The sequence below is a fragment of the Meles meles genome, chromosome 21 (assembly GCF_922984935.1).
Source record: "Meles meles chromosome 21, mMelMel3.1 paternal haplotype, whole genome shotgun sequence".
NCBI lineage: Eukaryota > Metazoa > Chordata > Mammalia > Carnivora > Mustelidae > Meles > Meles meles.
The window spans coordinates 41,745,740-41,765,255 of record NC_060086.1 but is presented as its reverse complement, the minus strand read 5'-3'; the positions used below and the strand labels follow the sequence as shown (position 1 = coordinate 41,765,255).

General features: G+C 44.8%; 3 protein-coding genes across 3 annotated transcripts; all 3 read left to right on the top strand.

Moving 5' to 3' along the window:
- The first annotated feature begins 916 nt into the window (after positions 1-916).
- Positions 917-1,855, top strand: LOC123933943 (olfactory receptor 1F1). The gene has a single exon (XM_045993730.1). It carries the CDS (start codon positions 917-919, stop codon positions 1,853-1,855), a length of 939 nt encoding a protein of 312 aa, XP_045849686.1.
- Positions 1,856-9,054: 7,199 nt separating this feature from the next.
- Positions 9,055-9,990, top strand: LOC123933627 (olfactory receptor 1F1-like). Its single transcript, XM_045992964.1, has one exon. It carries the CDS (start codon positions 9,055-9,057, stop codon positions 9,988-9,990), a length of 936 nt encoding a protein of 311 aa, XP_045848920.1.
- A 7,050-nt stretch (positions 9,991-17,040) lies between these two features.
- Positions 17,041-17,994, top strand: LOC123933936 (olfactory receptor 1F1-like). The gene has a single exon (XM_045993717.1). The coding sequence runs from the start codon at positions 17,041-17,043 to the stop codon at positions 17,992-17,994; it is 954 nt and encodes a 317-aa protein (XP_045849673.1).
- Positions 17,995-19,516: the final 1,522 nt, after the last annotated feature.

Here is a 19,516-nt window from a genome sequence, read left to right as displayed (position 1 = left end):
GTGACTGTGATGACTGCCATTCTTTCTGGGGTAAGAGTCAGATCAGCGGGACTTTATCAATAACTGATTGCTAAGGCGTAAACCTTTTGGGGGGGCACTCCTCACTACGTCTTTCTTTAAAGTGGAGCCAAAGAAACAGTTCTGAGCTCATCACCATCCCTTGCGGTCACCTAGTCATGACCATGTATATCTTCTATGTCCATGAGACCTGAACTGTGGAGAAAACCAATTGGCCGAGTGTCTGCCCCTAACGTGGGGTCATTTCCATTTCTGTTTTACAAGTTAGACTGAGGGCTGGCTCAAAGCTCTGTAAAGTGCTCGGAAAATGTTAGCCCAGGAAGCAGCAGCAGCAGTGTGACCGTAGTGATCGGTCCCTGGTATGAGGCTCCGAGCAAACATGTTAGGAATGTGTGATGTCTGGATTCGATAATGGAACTGAAGTGTCCTCTAAGGCAACACCCTCATGATAATCATGACACCAATATCCACATAGTAGGGTGTATGTTTACTATATGTCAGTCTCTATGGTAACCACTTACCTGTGTTCTCTAGTACTCATTCTAAATATGAATATGTCTATTAATATTCTTGTATCTATAGTGATTTGTGACACTATTTGAAGACATTCATGAAGTCATGACAGAAAGCTCAGACATACAAAGAGTGTATGGATGAGAACACTCACAATCTTTCAGTGGCCTTCTGGAAGCACTGCCCTCACTCAGCTAATGAAAGGATGGCGGCACAGGAAAGGCCATCCCTGGCCAAACACACCAGGAGCAAGGTTCTAATGCGTCACCTCAACCACACAGCCTTTCTCTTTGTGGTCTTCTTAGTTGTTCCCCTGTAGCCAACATTTCCCAGGCTCGTGAATTTTTCCTGCTTTATCTGCCTCTGCGCTCAGGCGTCCAGCCCCATGAGGGGGGCCAACCAGTCGAGCGTCTCCGAGTTCCTCCTCCTCGGGCTCTCCAGGCAGCCCCAACAGCAGCAGCTCCACTTCGTGCTCTTCCTGAGCACGTACCTGGCCACGGTCCTGGGAAACCTGCTCATCCTCCTGGCCGTCGGCCTGGACTCCCGCCTGCACATCCCCATGTACTTCTTCCTCAGCAGCCTGTCCTTCGTGGACATCTGCTTCGCCTCCACCACTGTCCCCAGGATGCTGGCCAACCACATACTCGGGACTCAGACCATCTCCTTTTCTGGGTGTCTCATGCAGATGTATTTTGTATTCACGTTTGTGGACATGGACAATTTCCTCCTGGCTGTGATGGCCTATGACCGCTTTGTAGCCGTATGCCACCCCTTACACTACTCGACAAAGATGACCCCCCAGCTCTGTGGCCTGCTGGTCGCGGGGTCGTGGGTCATTGCCAACCTGAATGTTCTGCTGCATACCCTGCTGATGGCTCGACTCTCGTTCTGTGCAGACAATGCCATCCCCCACTATTTCTGTGATGTGACGCCCCTCCTGAAACTCTCCTGCTCTGACACACACCTCAATGAGATGATGATTCTGACCGAGGGTTCTCTGATCATGATCACTCCATTTATTTGCATCCTGGCTTCCTATGTCCGTATTACCTGTGCCGTCCTGAGAGTCCCATCCACAGAGGGGAGATGGAAAGCTTTCTCCACCTGTGGCTCCCACCTGGCTGTGGTTTCTCTCTTCTATGGCACCATCATTGCTGTGTATTTCAACCCTTTGTCTTCCCACTCTTCTGAGAAGGACACCGCAGCCACTGTGATGTACACAGTGGTGACCCCCATGCTGAACCCCTTCATCTACAGCTTGAGGAACAGGGACTTGAAAAGGGCTCTTGGAAAAGTGCTGGGCAGGAAGACGTTTTCCTTCTGAGGAGAGGATCAAAATTGAATTTTATTTCCATGCTTATTGTTTCTATCAGTTCATTTAAGATAGCAGCTGTTTTGTCACAGACAGTCTGGAAACAAACATATCGATGTTGGTGCTAGGAGCATGTCGACGGCCGTCGCTACTATTTACTTGTGGACCGAATTCACCTATAACCCGCTGCATCTACCAAGGAATGAGACTTCTTTTTATTGACTAACTTTTGAATAACTTACACCCAAGTCAAGTATTTCCTTTTTTTTTTTTTTTGAAATTTTTTTGCAGGCGAAAGGATAGAGGGAAAGAGAGAGACAGAGAGAAAGAGAGCGAGAATGTTAAACAGGCTCCACGCCCAGTGCAGAGCCCAACATGTGGCTCGATTTCACAACCATGAGATCCTGACGGGAGCCAAAAATCTAGAGTTGACACTTAACTGACTGAGCCACCCAGGTGCCCCTCAAGTGTTTCCTTCTTAAGTGGTGTCTCTGGGAGGATGCATGCTACACAGGTTTTTTAATATTGGAATTACCTGGGAGCCCTTGCAATCCACTGATCTCCAGGCCCCAACAATGACCAGATAGATCAGAATCTGCGGGGGTGGGGGAACCACAACACAGGGGGTAAAAATCTCCGATGACTCTAATGTGTGGTCAGGGTGGGAATCATTGCTCTAGCTCGTATTCCTTACGTATCCTCTGTTGGTCAGTCATCAAACTGGGTGGCAAAAATGGTCAGAAAATTTGCTGTGGGGGGTGCCTGGCGGGCTCAGTCAGATGAGCACACGACTCTTGACCTCGGGTCATGAGTTCAAGTCCCATGTTGGGTATAGAGATAACTTCAAAAAATTGTTTAGAGACCCAGGCAAAAGAACAGAGTAAACTATGAGGAGTAAATGGGGGGATAAAATTTCAAGTGAGACTCAGAGGTCCAGGGGGTCACGTGGCCCTGAGCTTCCAGAGGTGAATCAGCACTGAATGGGGAGACATTCTGGTTTACGAGGATCCCAGCTGGCTATCAGACCACGGTACATGGTCTTTGATACCAGGGAAGCAAATTGACACTTGCTGTTCCCTCTGCCCGGACCAATTCCCCCTACTTTCTTCTTTGCGGCATTAAGGACACAAGCCTCCCCCAACATCAACACCCTCCCGCACTTTCAAGAGCCGAGTCCAAGTCACCTCCATGGGTGCCTCCTGATTCCCGAGCTCTGTTTTTATCTTTGGTTTATTCTTCTACCCCAGCAAGGGCTTTCCATAAATTATAAGCTCTTCCACATACCCAAATTCCCACACTATTCACCTTGTAACCCAGTGCACTCCACTGCTTCTAGACCAAGGGCCTTGCTGAAAGAAAAAATCGTGGATGAATGAATACTGCCTTAGCTTTTCATTTGGACACTATTACTTTTTAAAAATTTCCTCGTTTAAAAAATATCCTTTGAATTAGACAGGTAGAACCTACACATCATGGGACACCAAATGTCAAAAAGAATAAAGTTAAAATAACCTGCAATCTTGCTACTCCAGGATAACTGCTGTTACACACCGCTGGGTACAATTGTAGAAAAGTTGGCTGCAGTACTTCCATATCATTTGGTGTTCCAGTCTTCTACCTCCTTCTTCCCATGTCGGTAAAGGTCTTAGAATTGCTATTTTGTGGCTGTGTAATATCTTATCCATTCATGGATTCATTCCCTGACCCTGAACAATTTCAAGTGTTTCTGTGCTATAAATCGTGCTGCTGCATACGTCTGGTGTATAATTCTTCGTTCATGTCCCTTAATCCCACATATAGCTTAGATGACCAATTTCTCCAACTTGTGGTAAAAATGAAAATCATCGTTTATTCTATTTTCATTATTTTTGCCCCACATTATTTGTAATGTAAAACCGGGCAGTCCAGTACCTGCCTCTTGGTGTAAAAGTACTCAGAAGCTCCTTCAGAAGAGTCAGCCAGTCCTCCTTCCCCCAGCCAGGTGGAGAGAGAACTGGAAGTTGGACCCACCCATCGGCGTGACTGTGCAAATGACTAGCGCACAGTGTAGCTCCTGAATCTTGATTTTGTTTGGTCTGCGGGAGACCTGTCTGCTGCAGCATTGATGCTCGCGGCTCGCAGCCCTTTGGGGACCGCACTGGGACCCTCCTATGGCCTCAAGCTGTAGCTATCTGGGTTCAATTTTACTTTATCCTCCACTGAAGCCTGACTGTGGGCCATGGTGGCTGCAACCACAGGGGCTTCCAGCTCCATGGTGTCAACCAAGAACACCCAGCTCATATTTACACTTCTACCTTTGACATCCTCTCTGAATCCTTGGGGACTTTTATATGGCATAGACTTCAATTGGGTTTTTTCTAAGATATGGTTATATCCGTGAAATCGAATTCACTTAAGTGTATATGAAAATTATAACAGGGGCACCTGTGTGGGTTAAGCCTCTGCCTTCGGCTCAGGTCATGATCTCAGGGTCCTGGGATCAAGTCCTGCATCAGGCTCTCTGCTCAGCGGGGAGCCTGCTTCCCCCCGCCCTGCCTGCCTCTCTGCCTACTTGTGCTATCTCTCTCTCTCTGTCAAATAAACAAACAAATAAATAAATAAAAGAAAATTATAACATTCTGTTAATGTTTTTATTGATCTGTAAAATCTTATAATTAGTATTTTAACATTTTTTCTATTTATTAATAGCTTTAACTTTTTAACCTGATGTTAGATTTTGGGGGGCACCGAGGTTCACAAAGATCGTACACTCATTATGGATTGTATCTCTTAGTAACAGAAAGACCTTTGTTCTCTTTAATTTTTCTAGTATTTTTAACTGAAGTATTTCCTAAAGAATTCCTTAAGGAATACTTTGGTTAATACTGAATCACCAGCTCTACTTTTTTCTTGGCTTGTGTGGCTCATTCTTATGGACTTTCTGAAGTAGTTGACTTGGATCAAGGATTCTTTCCCTGTTTTTCAGGATATTTTTCTAAAGCTTCTAGTACCTGAGAAAAAAAATAAACTACAGTCCTTTGCCTGGAAGGAACTAGTCAACAATGAATATCTCCATCGCCTGTTTACTATGAAAAAGACAAACAAATGCAATTTTATGAGTGTAAAATAAATACATGCTTGGTGGGAGATAGTACTCCATGGGTGTCTAGCTTTTCTGTACATTACTGAGCAGAGATAGTCACTGCTTCTGTTCTAGACCATCTTCTTCAAAGATGTTTCTATAGGAATAGCCTTGGAAGACGAAAATGCTCTTTCCAGAGCCAAGTGTGGGTTTTTCACCATCCAGTATAATAAATACAATGTTTCCTTCTGGAACAAATGTCAGGAAGGCTTATTCTCACTTTCATTTGATTTCCTAAGCTTGGGGATTCTCTTCTCTAGATCATCTCCTGTGTACACATGTGCTGCCTGGCTTTAGTCATGTCATTCTGTGGGAATTGGGGCTTAAGGAACTAGTATAAGGGCTGCCGCTCTGGTTTCAGTTACTGGTGTAATAAAGTCCTTTCTCTCTGGCCCGAGAGTTTTGTGTCTTCTGCCTCCATCCATGAAATTCCCAGACTAGCTTGTTAACTCTCAAGCAGGGTTAAAATCTCAGACTCTCTGTAGTTCTTGAAATTCTTTATTGTTGTTTCAAATATGATTTATTTATTCATTTAAGAGAGAGGCAGACAGAGCATGAGTGGGGCAGGAGGAACAGAGGGAGACAGACAAGCAGACTTCATGCTGCGTGCTGAGCCCAACACAGGGCTTGATCCCATGACCCTGTGATCATGACCCCAGCTGAAATCAAGAGTTGGACACTGGAAGGACTGAGCCACTCATGTGTTCCTTGACACTAATTGTTGAAGAAAGGTTTTGGAAGATGCAGAAAATTATCAAGAAGAAAAAAATATCAGAAAACCCTGAAATCTGAATAGTTTGTTTTCCATATTCTTTTAGCATTTTAATTATAATGGTTCTCTGGAAACAATAAGGATGGCTAAGCCATGTTGGCTGACCGAAACACACACGCTTAACTTCAAGGCTTTATTGCATTTAGCATATTTTTTATTTTATTGTATTATTTTAAGTCTTTATTTATTTATTTGACAGAGAGATAGAGAGAGAGCACAAGTAGGCAGAGCAGCAGGCAGAGGGAGAGGGAGAAGCAGGCTCTCCACTGAGCAGGGAGCCCAGTGTGGGGGTTGATCCTGTCCTGGGATCATGACCTGAGCCAAAGGCAGCCACTTAATGGACTGAACCACCCAGGCATCCCTAGTATATTTAAAAATACGCTTTGAGAATGTCATTTAGTGTTTTCTTTAAGCATATAATTTTACGAAACATAATCGATGCCATCTAGTTCTTTTCTTAAGTTCTTTGTCTCTTTGGCATTCTTTGCAATGAGGTTCTTAGGATAGAATGAATTGTGGATCTCAATCATTCGCTCCTGTGTAATACAATTACATGTATGCATGCCCTTTCCATGGCCTCATGGAGATGGAGTGCCCTTCCCTGACTCTTGACTTGGTGTTTGGCCACATGAGTTGCTTTGGCCAGGGCGATGTGTGTGAAGATGATCTAAGGAGAAGCTTCAAATGGGCTTGCACAGCTGGATTTGCTCCTGTTCTCCATGCTCCACCAGAACATACTCTTGGTCACAGTTGCCCCTCCAGGCCAGGACCCAGGAGGAAAGAAGAACAGAGAACATGAGCCCAGCCCACAGTGTGGCGCCAAGCCCCCATGATCCGCAGTATGAAGCTCAGCTGGCCTGCGCCCCAGTGAATAGGTTATTGATTTTCTAAGCCATTGAGGTTGTGGAGTTTGTTGCAAAGTATCACTGTGATAATACGTTACCAATACAAGGTTTTGGGGTTTTGTTTTGTTTTGAAACTTAGTCTTGGTTTCTGAGATACCAATTGTTATATGTTCCCTCACTGTTTCCTGGTTCCTGTCTCTACAAATCACATTTGCTGGCCTGTCTTCTGCTGTCACCTCATTGTATGTTATTGTCCTCATGGGTTTCACCCTTGGATTTTTTTCCTTCACATTTTATTCTTTCTTTCTGGACAATCACATCCACTTTCATAGTATCAAATAAACGTATGTGCTGATGATGACTTCTGAACAATGTGAAGCCAGACCCTGCCCTGAACTGTAGGCCCCAAACATCTGACTCTTGGGTCCTTCCACCTGGATGTCCTATCAAACAATGCGTGATCTTTCCTGTCTGTCTTCTTTCACTTAGCATAATGATTTTAGGTTCATCCCTGTTCTAACATGTACCAGGACTTCATTCCTTTTTATGGCTGAATAATATTCCAATATATATGCAGATTATTGTACATTCCATTGTTTAGCCACTCATTGATGAAATCAATATTCTTTTTTTTTAAGATTTATTTATTTATTTGAAAGAGAGAGCCAGAGAGAGAGAGAGAGAGAGCATGGGGTAGCGGCAGAAGGAGAGCGAGAGAGAATCTCAAGCAGACTCCATGCCCAGTGTAGAGCTTGATGCAGCGCCTGACCTCACTACCCTGAGGTCATGGCCTGAACCAAAGTGAAGAGTCAGACTTCTTTGAATGAAATCCTTTTCTGCTAAAATTCCGCAATTGCAACTAAGAACCCAGAGTGAAACATGCAAGAATGTAACGAAGCATCAGGAAAGGACTTGCACCCAGAATTGGAACACCTTGAAGATTTTATCCAACTGATATCTTCTTCCTCTGTGTTTATTCCTCAACCCTTCTCTATTTCTCAGTCCGTCAGATAGTAATGCACAGGCAGAAGGTTGAACCTACAAATTCCAGGCAAGCCACACAATGACATAGACTGGCTCTCTGTAAATCCTTGTTCCAATTACCCTGGTCCAACCAGGTAGGTGAAGGAAAGAGGATGTGGCACAAACATGGTGGCTGGGACCCTGCTACTACTACTGTTTGGATTCAGGGCTTCCATTCAGAAAAAAGCCAAACAATGTCCGTTAGACTCAAATCCCAAAAAAAACCACTGGCCCTTACGGCCTGGAGTTTATAAATCACAGCATGCTGGGTTCTCCTGGAGACAACTTCCCTTAGAATCAGGCTATCCTTTTCGCCACACACCCATGGTTTACTCTCATCTCTGTAATGTGCTCTCAACATTCTCACTAGTAAAATGGAGATTAGGAATCACTAATCTTCTTGGAAGATAATTAGACACAAGAAAGCCAAGGTGACACAGAAAACACAGGAAGAGCCCAGCGTCTGAAAAACAGAAATGAGGAGAACAAGGACTTAATAACTAAATTTTCACATCTATGGGCACACGCCCAGATCACTCAGTTCCAAAGGCATTTTGTCTTGGATTTGTCTCTATCATGGCGGCTTCATTTCTAATATCTTCCAAGCTCTGACCCAAGAGTTACATCTGAACCTTAGATAATATTCTATGTCTTTATTGTTTGGTCCAAAGGGCCAAAGGTAGGCAAGACAATTATTCTTTTCTCATCTCTAATGAGGCTCTTGGGGAATCTTGTCCCAGTGGTCGTGAAGCTCCTGTAAGTGCTTGCTCTGTGATTGGCCCATACACCTTCCCTGAACAGACGTCTGAGACCATGAACCCCTACTCTTCAGTCACTCCTTACCTGCCTATATTTCCAAGACCCTCCAGTCTCTACAATGAGGAGAAGCAATGGTCAGTTATGCAGAAGTGGAGAACACTTGGTAGCAACAGCACCAACCTCCCTTCAGGTAAGATGGAAGGAGTAGCGACATCAGTATCTATTAAGACACAGAAACGTTTTAGGAACCTCCTCTGTTACATCTTCCAGATACGGGATGTTAATAATAGAAGTCCTCAATCCATCGGATGACACTCTAGAACCCAGTAATAATCAACTGTTTATCTCATCTCTTGTGAATTACACAGGTATTGGATAGGTCGGGGTTGGGGGGCAGGATTGGGAAAGGTAAGCAGAGCCATGTAGAGTCAGGCCATGTGTTAATCTGTCTCTTTTTAAAGGTTAATGTGTGTGTTTTCAATACAAATTAAGAATCAGTAGATCCAGTGGGAAAAAAACATCAGAACTGTGTGTTGGAAGTTGGAAGTACTGGTTGGGTGGACACGTCCTCTTAGTAATTTTATGAACTGATGCGCGCACGTGATCCTGCATGAATCTGATCTGCTACATCCTAACCATCCCTGTATAGGGATCTGCCCTCACTGTTGTCTGTTAGTCTGCATCCAGCCCCATGAGAGGGGCCAACCAGTCGAGCGTCTCCGAGTTCCTCCTCCTCGGGCTCTCCAGGCAGCCCCAGCAGCAGCAGCTCCTCTTCGTGCTCTTCCTGAGCGCGTACCTGGCCACGGTCCTGGGAAACCTGCTCATCCTCCTGGCCGTCGGCCTGGACTCCCGCCTGCACATCCCCATGTACTTCTTCCTCAGCAACCTGTCCTTCGTGGACATCTGCTTCGCCTCCACCACTGTCCCCAAGATGCTGGCCAACCACATACTCGGGACTCAGACCATCTCCTTTTCTGGGTGTCTCACGCAGATGTATTTTCTCTTTGAGCTTGCTGACATGGACAATTTCCTCCTGGCTGTGATGGCCTATGACCGCTTTGTAGCCGTATGCCACCCCTTACACTACTCAACAAAGATGACCCCCCAGCTCTGTGGCCTGCTGGTCGTGGGGTCATGGGTCATTGCCAACCTGAATGCTATGTTGCATACCCTGTTGATGGCTCGACTCTTGTTCTGTGTAGACAATGCCATCCCCCACTATTTCTGTGATGTGACGCCCCTCCTGAAACTCTCCTGCTCTGACACACACCTCAATGAGACGATGATTCTGACCGAGGGTTCTCTTATCATGATCACTCCATTTATTTGCATCCTGGCTTCCTATGTCCATATTACCTGTGCTGTCCTGAGAGTCCCATCCACAGAGGGGAGATGGAAAGCCTTCTCCACCTGTGGCTCCCACCTGGCTGTGGTTTCTCTCTTCTATGGCACCATCATTGCTGTGTATTTCAACCCTTTGTCTTCCCACTCTTCTGAGAAGGATACTGCAGCCACTGTGATGTACACAGTGGTGACCCCCATGCTGAACCCCTTCATCTACAGCCTGAGGAACAGGGACTTGAAAGCGGCCTTACGAAAAATGATGGGCAGGAAGACATGCTCTTAGTGATGCAAGTATAATGGACCTATTATTCCCAGGCATATTCATCTTTGTCAGCTCACTGAAATGTAGCTATCAAAGTGTTTGCAAGGAATTTAGAATAAATACTTCCAATAGACATTTATGAATGAACTTAGACTTAAACACAATACTGTTTCTTTAAACAAGTAATTTATTTGTTTCCAATTACTATATTTAAAACTTCTTTGCATAACAGTGAAGTTTTTCCTTTCTAGGTGATCACTCTAAAAATTTACATGTAACAAAACTAGTTTCCACTTCCTTTTTGGAAATGCTCTAAGAATCTAAGCCAGGGTTTTTCAATCTTGGATGCATGACAGTATCACCTGGAGTGATTTGACACCATATATATGGTTGCTGGACCAAGCTTTGGCCAATTAAACCAGAATTTTTGGAATGAGATCCAGGCGTTGGCCTTCCCCCCTTCCTTTAAGGTCCCTAGGGGGTTCTAATGTAATTTCTGAATTGACAATCATGCTACTTGGAATGTACTTTCTGATTGCTCATTATGAAGAGCAAGCCTAGAAATCCTAAGGGGAAATCTGATGTCTAATGAGGGTAATAATGATAGAGGTGAAAAAGTCACTGAAGTTTTCTGTGGGCTCAAGTGTTCCTGTGCTGGGAGGGCTGGTCTTTTGGCTGAACTCACATCCCTGAGCCACACATGGAGTCCATAGAACACTTCATAATTTCTAGTGTTCTTATTAGTCTGTTTAGGCTGCTCTAACGAAACCACTGTACACTGTGTAGCTTAGAAAATGAACGTTTACTTCTCACAGCTCTGGAGACTGGAAGTCCAAGACGAAGGTGTCCGCAGATTCAGTGTCAGATGACAGGCTGTTTCTTGGTTCTTTCTGTGTCCTCAGGTGGTAGAAGGCATGAGGAAGCTCCCTGGGGTCTATTTTATGAGGACACTAATCCCTTTATGGGGATCCCCCACTCATGATTTAGTCACCTCCCAAAGGTCCCACCTTCAGATACTACAGATTGGGGGTTAGGTTTCAACATTTCAATATTCTGAAGGGGCATGCGAACATTCTGTGGCAGTGTCTCATCATCCAATTCAATTGTCTTGCTTTATGGGTGTGTATTTAGCAATAAGGTGTTCCTTTGATTTTGGAGAAACAGATGAACATTTGCTTTTTCATCTGTTCAGGATGCCTAGTCCTTCCTGAGGATCAAACCTCTGAACTTTCAAGATCCAAGTCAATATTTCCCCTGCGAGGCTTTTGATGATTCTTCTAGGCTGAGATTCTCAGTCCCTCTCCTGAGTTCCCATGGAGAGCTCCTCTTTGAGTTATTATACATGCGATACTGTGTAGTCTGTTTATTGCTGCTCCCTCCCCCCTTCCTCTTTGCCCTTAGGCACTCCAAAGACTGTGAGATGCTCAGGGATCACGCTCATAAACTATTCACCTTGGACACCCATAAAAACTTGGCTCTTGACACTTATTACACTTGTAAACCATTAATACTGGATAGGGGAACAAAAAGCACATGTTCCGGAGAACCCCATCTGAGAGATCTTTTAGCTTTTAAAAAAATACTTTATTTGACAGAGAGCGTGCACGTGGACATAACTGGGGGGAGGGAGAGGGGCCATGGGAGAGGGAGAAGCAGACTCCCCACTGAGCAGGGAGCTCAACTCAGTAATGGGACCCAGAATCCCAGACCATGACCTGAGCTTAACCTACTGAGCCACCCGAGTGAGTGGTGAGAGGTCTTTTAATAATAGTAACAACAGAATGACAACAAAGGAAAAGAACAGATATATCATGTTGCGTAATCGAAGGTTAAGTATTAGGGTCTAGTCCACTTGCTGCATTAGTGACTGTTCATGGAAACAACTTTAGCATTTTATTTGGAGATACAATTTTACAAAATACAGTGTTGCTATTCAGTCAGTTTGCTTGATTTTGGATGACCCTAGTTGCCCTTACTGCCTGCCTCAGAAAAATCAAAGCTGCAAAAGAATGTACCATTTGTTCCAGAAACACCTGAAGATAGGGACACTGCCTGTATGGTAGGGTAGGAGCCTAGCTTCCATAACCACCAATTAGCAAACCCAGATAGGTTTCACAAGGACCAACCCTCTCATCCAGCTCTTTTTAAATTTTCCACTTCCCTGACTGCTGAAGCTTCTGCCACTCCCTCTCCCTACGTGCTCATTCTCCCTTTAAAATGCCCAATCACCTCTGTGAAAAATGGAATGGAGCTCAGCTTCTTCCCCTACCATTGGTAGGTACTGAATAAAATCAATTTTCACTGCTTTAACCAATGTCTGTTTGTATTTATCTTTGACACTAGCTTAGCAAAAGTAAACTCATCAGTAATGTTTTCAGAATCTTCTTTGCCTGTTTCCACTGAGAGAATTGCCATATTTGACAATTTCTCTTGACTACGTGAAGGTCTTAAATAATGTTAAACTTTCAGCTTACTGATCTTGTTTTAAAAATTTTTATTTTGTTAAAAGATTTTTTGCATTAACTTTGCTTTTTAAAAAACACTGCACTGAGGAGTGCCTGGGTGGCTCAGTGGTTTAAGCCTCTGCCTTCAGCTTGGGTCATGATCTCGTGGTCCTGGGATCGAGCCCTGCATCGGGCTGTCTGCTCAGTGGGGAGCCTGTTTCTCCCTTTCTCTCTGCCTGCCTCTCTCTCTGTCAAATAAATAAATAAAATATTTAAAAAAACCACTGCACTGAACTATTACTTGATTACTATAATATTTATAAGTAAACTATAATATCATAGAATTATTAGTAATTTATAATTAATAACATAATTAATTACAATATAACTATTATATAACAATTATATTAATTATAATTAACTATAATATTATTATAGTAATATTATATATTACTTATAAGTATAAGTAATATATAATATAACTTACTTTGACTACTTTGAGCCCCTATATGTTTCGCACTTCCACCCCCGCCCCCGGGTGTCTGGAGTCGCCGCCCAGCTGGAAGACCTCCCTTAGAACGGTCTGACCTCCCTTAGAACGGTCTGATCTCCCTTAGAACCGCTGGCCACGCGCAGGCGCAGCGCGGGAGAGGCGGATCAGACGGAGCCACTTCCCGGAAGCGCAGTTCACGCCCTCTAACGGAACCAATCAGAGGCTGTGTCGCCCCCGCCCCCTCGTGCTCTTGCCCAATTAGATAGGATGAGCGGAGTCTCGCTCTGTTTGGTCTCCGCGAGGAGGTGAGGCTTAGTCTTTCTTTGAAGAGCGGCGGGCTGGGGTCTCCAGCATGGAGTGGGGGTTTTCTGCATTGCCATAAGTTACTCTGAATCTTTTCCCCCGAAACGGCGTAAAGAGGCACTCTGGGGTTCGTGCCCACAAAACCTGGGCAGCTGGCGGGTCCCATGAGCCTTCCTTTGCACGTGCCCTGGTCCTTTAGGGCTCTGCCCCTTCGTCTCCCTTCTTGGTTAGGATGGGTCACAGGTGTTCAGCATTCCTATCTCCGACTTCCGCAGGCCGGGACTTCCAAAGGCTGAAGTCAAGGTCTGACTTCCGATTTGGATATCCTTTCAAAAGGTGAGGTTGGTGGAGGAGTCAGCAGCGCAAAAGCGGGTGTAGGTGGCTCAGACACTTCTCAGGGTAAGGACCCTCTGTTCTCTGAGGACCAGGCATCGCCTCGGGGATTATTAGAAATGCATCATTTCAGGCTGCATCCCAGACTTCCTGATTCAGATTCTTTGCTTTAACATGCCTCGGTGATTTCTGTGCACGTTAATGTTTGAGAATTGCTGCTTTAAGCCTCCCAAGATTTGTGGTGTAGGAGGCAATGCCGATGTATGCATGTGGTTCTGGAGACAGTGGCCTATACTGCAAACGTAAGAGAGGTTAAGCTGTGAGCCTTGGTCCTCAGACTTAGGATCTTTATGGCATTCCATGTATCACTTGTCACGTAATCAAGGTGATATAATGAGAGTGGTGTGAAAACCTTTGTGAGCATAGGTATCTGGGGTGTTCGGAAGCACATTGGAAAAAGAAATTAATATGCACAAAAAGGCACTCGTCAACCTGAGATTTAAAGACTGATACGCTGTGTGTTAGGGATGAATGGATCTGTCCCATCTACATCCCACAAATACCGTTTCAAGGCAAGGAACTCACTTTATAATAAAGGGAATGTGAGGGGAACCTGGGTGGCTCAGTCTGTTAAGCATCTGACTCTTGATTCGGCTCTAGTCCTGATCACAGTGTCCCGGAGTGGGCTCCATTCTCAGTGGAGAGTGCCTGGATTCTCTCCCTCCTTCTCCCACTGCTCCTCCCCCTGCTCTCCTGCACTTGTGCTCTGTCTCTCAAACAAATAAATCCTTAATAAAAGGAATATGATCACCAGTTGCCAAACTGGCTCCCAGTGATTCTGGTATTGTGTAATCCCTTCCCACACTGACTTGGGCTGACTTTGTGTTTTGATCCATTCAGGCGACTGTAACAAAATAACATAGACTGGCTAGATTATAAACAACAGAATTGTATTTTCTTACAGTTCTGAGGCTGGGGAATCCAGGATCAAGATGCTGGCATATTTGGTGTCTGGTGAAAGCCTATTTCCTGGTTCATAGATGGCAGTCTTTTCAGTGTAACCTTACATAGTGGAAGGGACAAGGGAGCCCAACAGTTATGTTAGGCCAGATAATGTCTCTCTTACTGAAGCATAAATTGTTAAGAGGGTGACATGTGTTAATGTTGTGTGCAACTAGAGGAGTGGATTCTAGCAGCCATTTATCATGATTTTTTGGCTTCCCAACCCTTCTGAAGCCTAGGTAATTTTCTGCCTCATAATTTTGGTGAGAAAAAAAGCCAACTTCTTCCTCCATAACAGGAAACCCTGAATAGTTTATTTCCGAGCCCCTCTTGCAGCTAAGATGTGGGTATATGACTCCCCATCAGATACCCTGACTCCACTTCAGAAGGGGAGACCAGGAGGACCTTTTCCAGCATTGATAATCATGGCATTAAGGTGGACACCCAAGTACTGCTGGTGGCATCCCATGTCCAGCAATAGTTACATGGCCATGAACTGTAACATTTAGGCTTGACAGTACAAGAACTATAACATTTGATGATAGCAGAAATATTGATAAGTTAATCAAACCTGTTCTGTAGCTTGATTTCGGCCATTATAGTTGGTGTGTGACCTTCTGAGAGTGGTTCTACACTTGCTCAGTGGTTTTGAAGGTCATCCATCATCATTTTCAAGAAATCCTTTTCTGCTTAACTTAGATTTTTATTTTTGTTGTTTGCAACAAAGAACTGTGAGTGAGGCCATGATGTAGCCAATCATCAGAAAAGTACTTGAGCCATGAACTGAACAGCCTTCAGTACTCCATCCTGCTCATTTCTACTTCTCTCTCTGTTTTTGTATTTTTTGCTCTTCTCTTTAGATTTGGCTTCTCTATCTGTGAGGCAGTCAGGAAGAGAGTCGCAAGCTTTTGGATTTACATATTCAGGCCAAGTCTTCCCTCCCGCAGCTCCCTCAGGAGCGAAAGAGGGAGAGGGAGAGAGGGAAGGAGGGAAGGAAAGAAAAGAGAAGAGGAAAAACTGAAAATCACCCATAGGTCCTCAGCCTCAGTTCCAGGTTCCCTGATCCAATCATGAGTCCTCACTGGGCAGGAGGTGTTGGAGTACTAATTGGGCTGCTGGATTCCACACCCCATGACTCTGTAGATTAGGGGACCGTTCTCAGAAAATGGGGATCCGCTATGAACTGGGAAGATATCACAAAAGAATCTTCTCTAGGAGCCTGGAGTTTTGCAATCATGGCATCCTATGCTCTCCTTGATAGGTCTCTTCTCCACTCCCACCCCCTAGGTACAAACAGGTTATCTTCTATACCGACTGTTTTAAAGGATTTAGTACAAGTCTACAATGTACCCCACATCCAGCATCCCTATCTATAAATGCCTCACTAGCTCTATAGAGTAAGTGACCATATATGAAAGAAAAAAGAGGGTTCACTCAGCTGACACTGCAATAACTTCTCTCTGAGTTAAGAAAATAAGAAAAATAATTTAACAATTGAATTTTCAAATCTATAAGCATTAGCCCAGATCAGCAAGGTGATGCAATTTGAGGGGTCAGGGACTTTTCTCTGGAACTCATCTCTACTCATATTGCTCTGTCTCCCAAGTTCTGACCCAGGGCTTAGATCCTTATACTTTGTCATCATTGTTGCATCCACGGGGACCAGGAAATAGATGGGACAATAATTTTCTACTTGTCTCTAACAAGGCTCTCAGGGAATCTGGTCCCACTGGCCATGGAAGCCACTGTAAATACCTGTTTCTGATTTCCCCAGACATCCTTCTCTGCACACAGAGCTCAGGCAATGAATTCTTCTCACTCATTCACGATCTACCCATATTTCCAATACTTTCCAAACCTTATAATAAAAAAGAGCATTGGTTGGTTCCTCAAAGGTAAAGAATCCTTGCTATCCACAGTATCAACAGGTAAGATAATAACAGGCTATATATATATGTTTATATACATACATGTATGTATATGTATATATTTTTCTAATGAGTGAAGTTATTTATATGTATAATTACTAATGAGGGAAGTTCTTTGAAGAACCTCCTTTGTGAAATCTACCAGATCCCGGGAGTGATAGAGGCCTAAATCTATCAGCTGGAGCTTGAGATACACTCAGTAGTAGTCACTATTTTACTTGTCTCTGTGAGCTACTAAGAAGTGAGAGAAAGCCTGCGAATGTTAAAAGAGACATATGTAATGGCAGAGAAGGGCTTTGTTTGTGTCTGTGTTTGTTTTGGTATATGATAAAATTTTAAAGATGAGTCCAGTGGAAAAAAAAAAAGATGAGTCCAGTGGGACCAGCATCATCTAGGACTGGGGGTTGGAAGTTGAGGGCTTAGAGACTAGGGGTGGATCCTGACTGAGCAATTCTGATACAGGTTTCATGAACATGACCATGGGATGGAGCTTGAATTGTTATATCCAAAGCCAAAGCTTCTAGGTTTTTGAGCTCTGCTTTGGTTCTCTGCATCTGCGTCCAGCCCCATGAGGGGGGCCAACCAGTCGAGTGTCTCCGAGTTCCTCCTCCTCGGGCTCTCCAGGCAGCCCCAGCAGCAGCAGCTCCTCTTCGTGCTCTTCCTGAGCATGTACCTGGCCACGGTCCTGGGAAACCTGCTCATCCTCCTGGCCGTTGGCCTGGACTCCCGCCTGCACATCCCCATGTACTTCTTCCTCAGCAACCTGTCCTTCGTGGACATCTGCTTCACCTCCACCACTGTCCCCAAGATGCTGGCCAACCACATACTTGGGACTCAGACCATCTCCTTTTCTGGGTGTCTCACGCAGATGTATTTTGTATTCATGTTTGTGGACATGGACAATTTCCTCCTGGCTGCGATGGCCTATGACCGCTTTGTAGCCGTATGCCACCCCTTACACTACTCGACAAAGATGACCCCCCAGCTCTGTGGCCTGCTGGTCGTGGGGTCGTGGGTCATCGCCAACCTGGATGTTCTGCTGCATACCCTGCTGATGGCTCGACTCTCGTTCTGTGCAGACAATGCCATCCCCCACTATTTCTGTGATGTGACGCCCCTCCTGAAACTCTCCTGCTCTGACACACACCTCAATGAGATGATGATTCTGATTGAGAGTTCTCTGATCATGATCCCTCCATTTATCTGCATCCTGGCTTCCTATGTCCGTATTACCTGTGCCGTCCTGAGAGTCCCATCCACAGAGGGGAGATGGAAAGCCTTCTCCACCTGTGGCTCCCACCTGGCTGTGGTTTCTCTCTTCTATGGCACCATCATTGCTGTGTATTTCAACCCTTTGTCCTCCCACTTAGCTGACACAGATACAGCAGCTGCTGTGATGTTCACAGTTGTGACCCCCATGCTGAACCCCTTCATCTACAGCCTGAGGAACAGGGACATAAAAGGGGCTCTTGGAAAAGTGGTTACTATGACATTTTTTCTACTTTGTAATGAAATGGGCTAAGAAAATATTGGAAGGAACTAATTTCTAAGAAGATCATATTTGTTTTTTCTATTGTGCAGAACTTAGCTGTTGTCATTTTTAAGAAAATCATTCTAATTTCTGTCTTGGGAGTGATCAAACTTGGTATCACAGCTTCGGATTAAAGATGAAGAGAGAAATCCTTTTACCAAATAACCTGTTAGAACTGTCAGTGCCTTCCAGCCAAAACCCACTAGGAACATATATGCCTTGTTGAGTAATTCTGGTTTTTTAGGCTCACAAGGGAAAATACATACCGTGGGGAGTAGTGAGGCGTCTTAGTAGACAGGACGTACTAAAAGACTTGAGTTTTTGTGAGGTGAATTTAGTGAGGTCTTAAGGAATTGGGTCTGTGCTCTGGATTACAGGTGTCACATAGTGGCGATGATGCCAGTTGAGTATCTAAAAATATTTTATCTAGGCCTGGGTGGCTCAGTTGGTTAAGCGTCTGACTCTTGATTTCCACTCAGGTCATGATCTCGAGGCTATGAGATGGAGCCTGGCATTGGCCTCTGCGCTCCATGGAGAATCTACTTGGGAGTCTCTCTCCCTCTGCACCTTCCTCCACCCTGCCCCCTCCCCCCTGGCCCACACTCTCAGTCTCTCTCTAAAAAATAAATTAAAATTAAAAAATCTTTAGGCGGAGGGAAGACTAGACGAAGGCCAAAGCTGTGATTGGCAAAGAAGTAGCAGTGACTTTGGTCACCTGTGGCTTGGACTGTGTTCATGTTTTGTATTCAGACACAATTACAGAATAGTCCCTTTTTGTCTTCTGCCGTAACAGTCATAGAGTGGCCTTGTGTGGTACCGACATTCTCTCTGTTCATCCGGAGAGCACCAGCACCGAGCTGTGAGTGCCAGGAATGTCAGGGCTTCCAGGGCTGGTTTCTCTTTCTCACAACAGAGACACAGAAATAAGAACACATCTTGCTGCCTCCAGCAAGTTGGTGTTGGGGCTGGAAGGGAAGGGTTCATTTAGGGCTCCAGGAAGACCCAAGTTTGCCATGCATTCAAGCTAATTATTTTTTATCTTCTTTTTTTTTAAAAGGTTTTATTTATTTATTTGACAGACAGAGATCACAAGTAGGCAGAGAGGCAGGCAGAGAGAGAGAAAGAAGCAGGCTCCCCGCTGAGCAGAGAGCCCGATGCGTGGCTCGATCCCAGCACCCTGGGATCATGATCACAAGTAGGCAGAGAGGCAGGCAGAGAGAGAGAAAGAAGCAGGCTCCCCGCTGAGCAGAGAGCCCTATGCGTGGCTCGATCCCAGCACCCTGGGATCATGACCTCAACCGAAGGCAGAGGCTTTAACCCACTGAGCCACCCAGGTGCCCCTTGTGTTTTATCTTCTTATCTGAGCTTTCTGAGTCACACGCCATTACAACACGTATATGGGTAAGTTAAACCAAAAATATCTTCCAGAATCTCAGCCATGTCTGAGCCATGTCTCACAGCCAGAATCTTTTTCCCCCACCTGCCTTCAGTTTATCTCAGCGCAGAGATATTT

Excerpts from the sequence above, each read along its gene's own strand:
- LOC123933627 (XM_045992964.1), top strand. The coding sequence starts at position 9,055 with ATGAGAGGGGCCAACCAGTCGAGCGTCTCCGAGTTCCTCCTCCTCGGG.
- LOC123933936 (XM_045993717.1), top strand. The coding sequence starts at position 17,041 with ATGAGGGGGGCCAACCAGTCGAGTGTCTCCGAGTTCCTCCTCCTCGGG.
- LOC123933943 (XM_045993730.1), top strand. The coding sequence starts at position 917 with ATGAGGGGGGCCAACCAGTCGAGCGTCTCCGAGTTCCTCCTCCTCGGG.